Raw genomic sequence first — 13,212 nt, 5'->3', positions numbered from 1 at the left:
TACATTCAGTATTAGTGTACCGTGCCAGTAACCTACCTGGCAACTAGGATGTAAAACTCATTTATAGTACATGAGGGGCGGGGGAATAACAGAAAACCTGCTTAAAGCACTATAATAGCTTATTTCCGAGCCGTCCGGGGTGTACCCAGCCTCTCGCCCAGTGACCACTGGAGATGGACGCCAGTGACCCTGTGAAGATTAGTGGGTATAGATGATTGATGGATTTTATGCTTGATTTTTGTCTGCATTCAAAGATGTTGATATCAGTCGGTCATGAGATGGTTTCTATCTTATCTTGGGTTGATTTGACAAAATGTCAGAGTGACCCAACACCAGAACAAAGATTAAGCCTCCAAACTATTTTATCAGACACGTGGAGGATAAAGAGGGTGAGTTGACCTCTAATCTAAGCCATGTCTTTGTCTTCAAGATACAATAGGTGTGTGGGTCTGTATAAACATTTTATACCTCTGGCGCTGTGGTTTTTGCCCTTATTTTACTTCCCAGTTACATGAGGCCACTTTCAGCTTTTAAGGCTAACCTTACTTCTCAAATAGACTGAAGTAGGCTACTGCTAAAGCTAGCTATGAAGCAGATTTTAAATGGAGAACAAAAGAAAAATAAATAAGAAAGAAATGGGATCTAAATACTGCGGTGCCACTTGAGTCCAGTCTGAGCATCTGCTACCTTGAGACTTTTGTCCAACTGGTTATATTTTGTATTAACACAAAACTGCAAGTTTATAACACTTGGAATATATTAGCCAACAATTACTGCAGTCCAACCGGTCATTTGCATTATGAATATTGCATATACTGTTATTGTGATGGCGAAATCTTCGATGTATTGTGCATCCTTAATCCAGTTTTTGGAAGTCTTTAACATGTCGCTACAAAATAAAATTTCAGAGAACAGTCCATTTTAAAATCAAGACAAACGACCAGAGTTAACACAAAGTGCTATTGGCATTAACTGTAAACATTAATATATCTGTTACTTTAACTGTAAAATTTCGAGCTTGTTTTATTAGAGGGTGAAAGCTAAATAACTATCAACTGTCAGATTTCTCTGACTTAACTTGTGCTAAAAACACCTCAACGGAACAAAAATCAGCTAAATTTGAGCACTTTTCTTGATGTGGCAGCTCCGTAAAAACATCAGATTTTTGAAAATCCTTTTTGTTTTCAGTTGGCCAGACTCTAGTTGAGACCAATCTTCTCCAAATCAGAAAGATAGGGCTGAGTTTTCAGTTGTAGAGTCGATTTACATGTGGTATCAGAAGCAAACTTGCAAAGAAAAGTGCAGCAGGCTTCCTTCAGCCTTTGCTATTATTGTAGGTCATTTTTAGAAGCAGTTTCAAAATACTGCAGAGGAGACATTTATGTATGAAATATGACTTTCTTTGTAATTATGTGTGGAAAACAAATGTTGGGCATTTTGAAGTATTTGAAGAGCTCTGTATGGATCATTGATGAAACTCCCATCTCTGTGGTAAAAAAAAAAAATGATGCTGTAAAAGTGCTTTTTAGCTTCTGAAGGTTTTCAAGCAGTATGTTATTGTGTCCCTTAAACTGCATCAAATCCAACTGGTGTCAGACTTAATGGGATAATTCGTTTCTGTGCATTGATTTGGGCAGCAAGCGGACCCCGAATATTTCCTTTCCCGTCACAGGAGTGGGGTTTTTCGCTGCTCTGCCACCAGGACAGCATAATGGCCTCCTCACTAGCACATGCTGTGTCATCAGTTTCAGCAGGCAGATGGTCTGGCCCTTTACTTTTGCTGACTAGTCATCCATAGTTCTCGCCATGTTTCTCCTAATTACACCACCTTGTATTCTGTGCCGCCAATAACTTGCCAGATCGTGTCATATTTAACACAAGCGGACAATTATTACAGCTGTATGCAGGCATAGTAGCGCCAGGTTTAATTTGTGGTCAAGATTACTAATGATGGCAAAATAACATCTAGAAAGCTGACTGCAGTTCTTATTAATGCTGTAAATGTGTGTACTCCTGGCTGATTTGAGAGCAGTTTGGGAAAGATGGCATAAAAGTAAAAAAAAAAAAAAACAATTAACCTTATTGCCAATGAAGTCAAAACAGATCTACTATATGTCTGCAGATATTATTCCCATGTCTTCCACATAATAATGAATGAGTTGTGATGTTGAACATTTTTTCTCTTTCTACGACTTCATATCTTTTATCTTTCTAACTTTATTTAGAAAGCCAGCCTGCAAGCGGTAAAAATGAGACATCATCCATGAATATCCTTGAAACATAGATTCATGCATCTTTGGCTCCCCCTTGTGGATTGTTAATGCAGGCTAAATTTAACGCCAACTTGACTTTTAATAGTAAACATTTTTCATTCTAAGCTTGTTACGAAAAGAAAAGCTGATGATGGGCACCTTAAAAATAAGCTGATAAAATCTACTTTCCACATTTCTCTTTTTTTAAATGAAGATATTTTTGTCTGAGTTTGATCATTTTGTACTTTCAAAAACTGAAGATGAGGACCTAAAGAACTGTTGCTCTGAGTTGAACATCATAAACGAGTGTTTTAAGACAAAGAAAACATGTTTTCTCCCTTCAGTACTAAGTGCTCTGTTGTTCATGTATCGTTTTTAGTTTGGAGATGCTGTATTTGGGTGGAAACCTCATCTCAGACATTCCTCCTGAACTGGCACACCTGCCCTACCTCACCTACCTGGTGCTATGTGACAACCGCATCCAAAGTGTCCCTCCGCAGCTCGCCAGGTATTACCAGCAGATCTTAACAGCTTCCACCTAATCTATGCTTAAGACAGTGGTTCCCAAACTTTTCCTTCTGAGCCCCCCACCCCAGTGGTTTCCAAAAATGTTCTTGACCCCCCCCCTATGGATTACAAATGGCTGTCTGGTTGAACGACGCTGTGGGGGGACGGGGGGGATTCTTAGAGACAGGGAGTCTCTAAAAACAGGTGGGGGGGAATCGACTTTTTTGGGGGCAAAATTAATGTACGTAGCTGAAAACAGACAACATCGGTACCTGCCTACATGCTACTTGTTAAGCTTAAGGTTCTGTATTGATATTAGCTAGCTAGTCATCTTTTAGCTAACATTACCTGCATCCAACAGCTTCACTCAACTCAGTCGGTTAGTTTGGAGGGGAAAACTGTGAAAAGTTCTTTGCGTTTTGCTGGTTTGCTGCCGTGATTCTAACACAAACCTACGTAGCTCCGCACTGCAGCAGCAGGTCTCCTTCACAGGTGTAAACCCAGCGCGAGCGTCGTAGCACTCATGTTGCGTTTAAAGGCGGCTCGGAAAAACAGGTTACATGTTAACAACGGATTAAACAGTTTTAACTGCTGATAAAAGTGACAGAGGACACAGATATGGAAAGTGTGGAAGCCCCTACTGTATCAAATTGACATAGGAATAACAGAGAGTTGGCCATTCTAAGGTAAAAACCCAGCGCATACAGCGTTCATGTTTTTTTTTTTGTTTTTTTTTCCATCCAGACGGCTTCCCGCCTCCCCTTGCAATGGCCCGGCGCCCCCCCTAGGGGGCGCACCCCACAGTTTGGGAACCTCTGGCTTAAGAAAGGCTTTATCTGCTATGTACACCTGTTACAGTGGTTGAACTTTGCAAATGAAATTTCATGCTGTCTTTGTTTTTCCAGGCTCCACTCTCTACGATCTTTAAGTCTCCACAACAACCTGCTCACCTACCTGCCTAGAGAGATCCTCAGCCTGGTGCACCTGCAGGAACTCAGTCTTAGAGGCAACCCTCTTGTGGTGCGCTTTGTCAAAGAGATGATGTATGACCCTCCTTCGCTGCTGGAGCTAGCAGGGCGTACCATTAAAAGCAGAAATATTCCCTACTCTCCATACGACATGCCTTCCAACCTGGTGCGCTACTTGGACCTTGCCAGCAAGTGCCCCAATCCCAAATGTGCTGGTATGATGATGCTTTTAATATTTTGTGTCAGAATCAGCAAAGTATTTGGCTTTCCAAACATTTTCCCTCTTCCATTTTCTAAAGAGTAACAATCTAATAATAGTTAATGAATTTAGTAAATGTTACAAATGTCTATTTATTTTAATTGCCTTCTTTAATTTGCCTCATCAGAAGTTAAGAATTTACTCATCAGTATTTTGGACTTGGACTCACTGATTGAATGCTCACTAATTTCAAAAATGTCAAAGACTTTTTTTCACAGATTTAGACTCGTATCTATAAATTGAGGTTGAACTGAACCTGGGATTCTTTTTTGCTACAAATGTACACATTTTTATGAACAAATCCTGAGAAGTTATTGAAGCCAATTTCAGCATCAGTTTGTTTTATGATTTCTGGTGCTTACAGATGAGACGCAATGATAATTCGAACAAATGAGGGTTAATATGTTGTACTCAAATGTCTAGAACATTCTAAAACCTGCAGAAAAACATTAACTCTAAAAATTAAAGACAAAACGGAAACCTTGAACTGCAGAGCGATGATGCACTGTGTACTCTAGCGTGTCGTATATTTGACTTCATTGTTGTTTCTCCCCAGGTGTTTACTTTGATTCATGCGTGCGACAGATCAAATTCGTTGACTTCTGTGGAAAGTACCGGCTGCCCCTCATGCACTACCTGTGCTCCCCAGAGTGCACATCTCCCTGCAGCTCCAACCCTCAGAGCGACGCAGAGTCTGAGGAGGAGAACAGCGTCCCTGCAGACCGCCTCCAAAGGGTCCTGCTGGGATAATCCCACACCGAGAATACTGAAGGGAAAAAAATCGCAGAGCTTGCCTCAAACTTTGCCGCACATACATCCATCAACCCTCTCCACACACACACACACACGCACACGCACAGTAAAGGTTTTACATTCAGCTGCTTATACGCACAGGATATTAGTCATTTCTGAGACTGGGAAGCTTCAATTCTTGGATTTGGTCTGTTTCATCTCACCAGATTAACATTTGACTAAAAGAAGGAGGCTCCGGGTCCCAACCTCATGAACCTATTTTCCTGTGTTTGAACACAGGGGGGCGCTAACATTTCTCATAGGACTATAAAGACTGAAGGACTGAATTTGTTGCAACCTTTTTAGTAAATATGTCACAATTTGTATTTGAAGAATGGATCTGAATCTTTTCTTGTAGGAGCTGCAGTTGATCTCCATTTCTGCGACCAAATGATCAACATGTTCGGTCAGGACGTATTTACCAAGTTCTGGCACTAAAGTACGGAAGATGACCTTTATAAACCTAATGGTGTCCTACCTGTTTTTAAGCTCTTTGCAATTTTTTCTTTTTTTTTTTTTTAGCAATGCTATCTTTTCATACACCGTGTTTTGGAAGCACAGAGGCTTAGTTTTATTATATTAACACAGTCGTACAGTAGTGTGCTTGTACAGGCTTACTTACAGGAAGTGGACGTGGGGTGGACCAGGGAAAACTATGTGAGCACGGAAACAATAGCTATTGAGGAGTTTCAGCCTTCATGGGCGGTTGGCTTTCTCTTGTTCGACACATTCGGACACATCTCATTGTTTTTGTTTTATGTCAGATGATGGTCTTCTGTTTACAATTTTTTTCTAAAAGCTTTGTGTTGAGAAATCTTTTTTTTTATCTCGCACGCTTTCTTTTTTTTTATTCTTTATTTTTAAAAACTAAAAACAGAAGAACTTTGTTACAACCGCACCAATATTTTTAATAATGTGCCTTATTAATGCTGATTTCTAACAAGTAATCCGAGAAATAAAAGCTGTGACTACATATTCACCCTAAAATGTGATGGATCTAATATCGATTGGTATTATGAACATGAATTAACCAGTGAAAAACATTTTGTAACGAAACGAGCTTTTATAAAAGCATTCTGTAATGTCAAACTATCACAATTTAAATGTCCTTCAGAATCTCTTGACCTATAGAGTGTATGTGGGTTTACTCCTAACATGATGTAAGTGAACAGAAAGGAATAAAACAGTTTATTGCCTTATGTTGCTAATGGATTTTGATTCAGTCTGACTGTGATTATTTTGATCTGCAGCCTGTGAAATGTGGAAAATATGTTAAATTTTCCGTTTAAAGATTATAATGCATCAGATTTATTTTCTTGTCACTTTCTGTAGATGGTTAAGCCCAATTGTTTCTTTTCAAATATCTTATCACATACATTCTCAAAATCTATCCAACTTTTTATTTCGGACTTCTTTCATATACAGCACATTGTGTGTTGTTTTCTTAAAATAAATTAGGAAAATGTTCTACTTTCTACTTGCCATTTTTTTTAAATAAAGGAACTATCAAAATCTCTAGAATTAGAGTTGAAGTGTTTAAGATAAGATGAGCCTAGTTTCCTTCATTTAAAACTAAATGAGAATATCCACCAACTTATCTTCAAACAAGGCCGTGTTCATTGGTGCTGAAGATGTTTCTCCGCTAATGTTCTTTAGCATCATTCCTCATGTTACCTCAAAAGGACATTGATTGACAGAATGCGAACAGACTTAAGGGGTGTTAGTAATCTTAAATAGTGTGTAAATAATGTTTTGACTGACTTTGACAAGACAGAAAAGAAAAAAACTCTGACAAATACCCAACAAGACCTGTGATGTGATTCACTCTTCAGTTGTCTGCCAGGTTGACGCATGTCAGAGCTAAGTGGTTTCTGACGGGGGGGGGATCTCAGTGTCTGAAAACTTGCTCAAGGTATTCGCTTTCACTGAGTAACAACTAGTTTTGCATCCTTTTTTCACACTAATCTCCAGCCTGCATGGCAACAACAGTAAAAGTCCCGCTGTCAACACAGTTGGATATTTTAATGAAGCCTCCAAACTCCCCAGATTCCAGTTAGACGTACAGAAGCCAGCTCACTCTTCTCTGCAGACACACAAACTCTGGGATGTTTGTTTGATTGTGTATTTTGCACGAGTTCCACCACATCTTGGCTCAAGTGATTTCATTTGTAAATGAAGTTCAGTCTCCAGTCTGACCTTTTCATTAACCCAGAACTAATAGACTCAATAACACGCTTGTTCTACCTCACACAGTCCATTAATCCCTTCAGATTTCCTGCCAACAACCAGAAACTCATTTGTTTCCTTTTCTTTGAGAGCTTTTTTTTCCCGTATCTGTCCCTGTACTCTGCTTTCATTGAATTTTCTTTTTATTTCACAGTTTCTGTTTAGCTTTAGTGGTTAAAAATGCATAATGGCTGGAGCGTTCTACTTGTTTTCAATGGTCTTTTTCCAAATCACAGCTGTGTTCTTCTGTTCTACTGTTTTTCTTCTTATCCTCAGAAAAGTCAGACACCACAGAAACATTCCCCACCATGGACATCACTTCTCTGCCCACTTGGCTTGATTTGCATGTTAAACAGGAAGACGTTGCTACAAGTGCAACCTGACATGTGAGTCAAGATGAACCGCTACGATGTGCAAGCGAAGAGAGTAATTTCACCTTCTGCTGTGGTCACATAGTAAACTAAATAATATATTATCGTCCCACTGGGAACCTGGAACTTACAGCGCTGTCAAAAAGTATGTGCACCCTTCCAGATTTCCTCTGTTTTTGTTTTTTAAACACTTGTGTATGAAATATAACTTTAGTAAGTACAAAAGTTATATTTTGTATTGTTAAATTATAAATTTACTTTGATTAATCTTTTTTTTTTTTTACTTTATTAATAAGCCACAACCAGAAATGATTATTGTCAAATTTGAAGATTCAGGATATGACTTGATTGGAACCTGTCTGGCAACATGAAGTAGGCTCAGCATGAAGCAATTCAGGAACAAATGAGGAACAGAGATGATGATGTCTCAGTCTGTGAAGAGTTGCAAAGGCATTTCTACAAACTACAGTAAGAGCCAGTTATGCAGAAATGGAAAAAAAAAAACGTAAAATGGGAGCGAATGGCCTACAAAAATTACAACAATAGCTCCATGTCAACTCACCCAGGAGGTCACAGAGGATGACTTGAGGCACTTCAGACGGTATGTGCCTCAATGTTCACAATTCAACAACATGTGAAAGCTACTGCTGACCACAAAGAACGTCTCTGTATCAGAAAATCCTGAAAGAGAATATTCAATCATCCAGTTCAAGTGCCCAGTCCCAAATCCAGTTTGGAGGCTAACGGGTTATTCATAACTGAAAACCGTCCGATGTGTCTGAATTAAAACAATTCTGCAAACAAGAGTTGGATCAAAATGCTTCCACAGTGACACAAAGTATTTCCAGTAATAAGCATGCAGTTGTTGCTCCCAGTGTGGCACAATCAGCTAATATGTTTAAGAGACCAAACATTTTGTTTTGGAAAGGTTTTTAGCCCTTAAATTTGAGAACTTAATTTTTAAGAAGTCAGATTATGTTTTCAGATTTTATTTATTTTGATAATTGGAAACTAATTAGAAAATCAGCTGCCTTCAGAGAGTGAAGAAATCTGTCAGGAGGCATACAGATACTTACTGCACCTTTAAATGCCAAGAATTTGGAAACTGCTTAATACTTGCTACATGCCTGGTGGGTGTGACCTGTCTTGACCTTGACGGTACCAATGCATACAGTATTTCAGGTGATCAGAGAGCTGCAGGGAAACTCTTTGATGTACTGATACTGTAATCCTCTTATCATCCCAAGTCAGAGGCATACCAGCTCTTATTAGCTCACTTTGCCAGTGTGCGTTGACATGCCTGCCAGACCTCACACATGACTAGCTTCAAATTCAAGCTCACTACATACGACAGCCACACACTGCAGACACCCTGACAACAATCAGGCCTTGTCCTTAAAGTTATTCTGCTAATCCTTCAGGGAGAAACTCTATACCGCAAACTGGGAGGAGGTGGTGGAGTATGGGGTGAAAAAACAACCAGGAAAAGAAAAAAAAAAAAAAGACACAGTTTAATATGTCAATTCTTGTCTATATGTGGAGCATTCGTGTCGCTGTTTTTGTGTACACCTTCACTTTGCCTGTAAAAGAGCTTTAACAGAGATATACAATAACAACAGTATTTATAATGTATAGACATTTTACTCATTTACAATAAAGACAGTCTACACACTTTGGAAAAGTAGAGGATTTAGTGGTGCTGTCCACTGATTGTCCACAAATGTAGCACGGGGCTTTTGCTGGGACTGTGTGCTTTAGTTACATTACACCAAGGTTGCGTTTTCCAAAAGGCTACTGGTAAGCATGGGAGAGGATCTGTGATGCTTTGGGATTTTTTTTTTCTCTTTCAAGAAAAAATACTATAAGTACAGCAAGGCTGGAAATAGGGAAATTAACAATAAGAGTTACAATACATGTGGCTCATACAGGTTTTCCTTGTGTGTGCTATTTTTGGACACTGAAGTTAAAAGCTGGATGTTTTTCTCTGTGCGAGAATGTATTTCTGGCAAAAAGTCATTTTAATTTAATTAATGAGGGCTGATGAAGTGAGTGGAAGAGGGATAACTTTACATACACATTCTCTGTTTACAATGTGCAAACTTAGATGTTGATGATGAAGGTGAAATGTATAACACTGATGCCTTGCAGCAAGAAAGTCCAGGGTTCGAATCCCAGTCTGCAGTCTATCTGCATCTACTATCTCGTCAAGCTCTTATGTTATAGCAAAGTAGCAAACTTATCTCTTAGCTTCAACCGGATGCATCAACTATTGACTTTGATAGAGCAATTTAAATTTGAGTAACATTTAACAAAAAAAAAGAAAATACTACCCATAGCAATAATCAGAAATATTAGCAAATATGCAATAATACTTAAAGATGCTCAACAAATACGAAGAAAAATAAATGGTCAACGTAAATAACACGATGTAGATTGAAGGAGCCGCAGTATCTGAACACACAAGGTAAACAAAAACAGCCTTTAGAGAATTACCGACAGGAAACTATTTAGAAACCATTTCTGGGTAAATCTAGAGGATCTGGTGTTTATGCTCTCTCCTGGGTGCCCCGTTTTTATGTTCCTCCACTTCCAGCTCGAGCACCATGCCACACATGTTAACATTAAGAAATGAACATGAGCATTGTACTAACTTTAAAATAAAGTCTTCATCAGAGAAAAGGAATTGAGATGTTTAAAGTGAACAAGCTGAAGTAAACTTCTGGCCTTACGTCCTCAACAGTGGCTCTATTCTATTTCGGTTTCACAAGCTATCGCTAATATGGTTTGCCAGACGTCTGCAACTCCAGTTCTTAAGGGCCGGTGTTCTGCAATTGTTAGATGTGTCCCTGGTCCAATGTAACCGAATCAAATGGCAGAATTATGCTAATTACCTGATTATTTGACTCAGGTGTGCTGAAGAAGAGACAGATCTAAAAGTTGCAGGACACCAACCCTTAAGGACTGGAGTTTCAAAGCAATTAATCTGAAAATATTGGAAAATTGCTTTGTTATCGAGTAACCATCCAAATCTGCTGAGTCAGTCTGCAAATCCAAATTAGCATCACTGAAAACAAAAGCAATTTTGTATAACAATAGACAGTTTTAATCCTGCTAAAAACAGATTCTTAAATTCAGATTGACTTATTAGATTTTTTGGGGGGGTAAGATAAACGCAACATTACATAAGGAAATCAGTTACTTGAAGCACTTTTTAAAAAAATTTAATGCAGCCTGTGAGGTTTTCAATGCAAAATGGAATTTATTTATACAGCACTTTTCTTGTCACACTGACCACTCAACATAGTCAGAGCCGCATTTACCTTCACACCTGTATGGAGATAATAAGGCAACTTGAGGTTAGTGCTTTGCTCAAGGGCACGTACCATAATAAATGTTCCCAACAGGTGAAAGTAAAGGACTTCTGGACTTTTGGAACAAAAACTCATATGCATAACCAAACATCTATCATCTGAATTACTGTCTATTTCTTGGACCTAAACGGCTCTCCAAATCAATACTTTTTAAAATGCACTTCCATCCCATTACCTTGCAGTTTTTGCGTCGGGATCTCCAAGACTGCTTTTTCATGCTGTAAAATAACTTTTGCAAGCATTGATTTGAGTTAATGATGTGCAATGAAAAACAAGCTGGTTGCTTGGTAGCTTTAATTTAAGTGTTGCTACTTAAGACCCACAGCAACACTGAAGGAAGAACTGCTTTGTTCCAGGGAAGGATTGTTTTCTCTGTGCAGGGTGGACAAACCTGGGCATGCCAGAGAAACAACCAACGTCAAACTAAAAGGGTTCAGTGATGTCTCCCGACATGTACAGAACAATGCCCCTATCCACCCACACAAAGTCAAACACCACAGAGAGGTGGGACTCACTGGCACTGTGGTCGGGTGGTAAACTACAACTGCAGATGCTTCCATGCCAGGAAGCAGAGGTGCAGCCCACCAGGAGTGGCCCAACAGGAAACAGCATGTGATGAGCCTAAAAGCTTTGCTGCATATTTTTGCTAGGTTTACCTCCAGCTGACACATGTCGGCTGGAGGTAACAGCCTCTTGTTGTCCAGTGAAACAAGAGGCTGTTACTGACACCTCTATTTGGTAATTATAAAGTCTAAATGTTTGATTGATCTCTGGTAACCTCAGTAGAGCTACATGTGTCCTGTTTCAGTCCTCCTCGGGCAGCTTCTGTGTTTTGACTTGTGCCGTCTGAGAAGCAGCTCCTTGTCCTTAGTTAAAATATTTAAGACCCCAGTAATCTGAGTAAAACTGCTGTCGGCCTCCTGCTGCTGTCGTCTAACTGAACCTGATCGCAAATGAAACCCGAGAATGATAGCCAAGCTTAGCGGGTAACAGAGCTGCTAGCAGAGACGCAGGGGTAAAATAAATGAAAGCTAAAGGTAGATAGCTACTTAGCATTTGACCTAAATATAGCTCAGTTAGTTAGTTAGTTAGTTAGTTAGTTAGTTAGTTAGTTAGTTAGTTAGATTTTTTTATAATTTAAAACCTAATTACAGTAATTTAAGCCAAATGTAGCGAGTTAGCTTAATATTGGGTTAGCCCCTCCTCTGCCTTTTGGTGGAGATGTGGGGGTGCACAGTCAAATTTTAAGGACTTGCTTAAATTGAAAGTTCTGTTTAGTTTTTGTTTTGTTTAGTCATAGTTACTGAGTCGCTCTTTTGTAGTTGTTCCCTTTTTATGTTCTCTTTTCTTCATGTTTCCTGTTGCTCCTGTTTCTGTGCTTCTTTGTCTCCTATTGTCTTTTAGGAGCTCAAACTGTGCTTGTTCAGTTTCCTAGCTTCTTCTTTCTCTCTTCTTTTAGTGTTATTTGGCTTTTGGTCTCCACCAGTGTAAAAAGGGATGTTTTTCAAGGGGAAACTGGCAGATAACCTTGAGGTTTTTGTCTGGTTCTTAGGGAAATTGTGAATTAAAGTCCTTTGATTTTTGTCTACAACGTCTCGGGAGCCAAATCAAACTCATCCTGTGCACCTGCTCCAGTCACAGCAACCTCACCCAGTACAACGCCTTCAGCTCCTGCTCAAGTCTCACTGGCAAATATGGTATCGCCCATATCTCCATCTCTGAGTCCAAGGGTCTGATTGGTGACACCTCCACACTCGTTTTCAGTTGGAGACACTTCTGTTGTATTCAGAGACTGGATTTGCAACATCTCCACTGTTGCCTGTGGTCTGATCAGCGATGCCTCAAATATATTTTAGGGTCTGATTGGTGTAGCGAAGTAACTTTAACCTGCAGCAGGTTAAGTCCCTGTCTTTTGCTAATTTGAAACTCCCAAGTAAAACATTGACAATTAATGACAACTCTGGCCTCTTCTTATGGGTCTCCTATGCCATCAAAATGTTTCTTTTTGACGATGGTCAATCAGAAACGTTTAAGTCATTGTTGATATAAGAACAGTGATGGAAAAACTACATAATGTGTGACCTTTTTGTTGTGGTCTTACTGACAAATCTGGACAAAGTACAGATGGAGCTTGGCGGTGAGGATTTGCCAAAGATTTTACAGTCAGCTAATTTGTCCCCAAGATTACATGCTCTTAATTTAATTCTCCTCTAGGCGATGCAGTTGATGTGAGATTTTACACTTCCATCAACTCTATATGGAAGACATGCATGATTTTGAATAGCAGGTTTATCAAGGTGCATCATGCCTCCAGATATGTGCTATAGGTTCATTTTAAGACTTTATACTCACTGTTAAATAACACAACTGTTATGGTGTTGGGGCAAAAAAAAAAAAAAAAAAAAAAAAATTTAAATCCCTTTCAAAACTAAAAAAAAAAAACCCCCCGGGAAAAAACTAAGGAAA

General features: G+C 39.2%; 1 protein-coding gene across 1 annotated transcript in view; it reads left to right on the top strand.

Annotated features, from left to right (window-relative positions):
• The window catches only part of lrrc58b (leucine rich repeat containing 58b), a 13,974-nt gene extending 8,719 nt beyond the window's left edge, over nucleotides 1-5,255 (top strand). Inside the window, exons 2-4 of the mRNA XM_015051956.1 lie at nucleotides 2,632-2,760; nucleotides 3,665-3,942; nucleotides 4,543-5,255. Of these exons, the coding sequence (XP_014907442.1) occupies nucleotides 2,632-2,760; nucleotides 3,665-3,942; nucleotides 4,543-4,736 (601 nt within the window). The 3' untranslated portion in view covers nucleotides 4,737-5,255. The remainder of the gene's footprint in view (nucleotides 1-2,631; nucleotides 2,761-3,664; nucleotides 3,943-4,542) is intronic.
• Nucleotides 5,256-13,212: the final 7,957 nt, after the last annotated feature.

Source organism: Poecilia latipinna, unplaced genomic scaffold (assembly GCF_001443285.1).
Source record: "Poecilia latipinna isolate Pla-1442-1.1 unplaced genomic scaffold, P_latipinna-1.0 Scaffold1075, whole genome shotgun sequence".
NCBI classification, from domain to species: Eukaryota; Metazoa; Chordata; class Actinopteri; order Cyprinodontiformes; family Poeciliidae; genus Poecilia; species Poecilia latipinna.
This window is presented reverse-complemented; position numbering and strand designations above follow the sequence as displayed.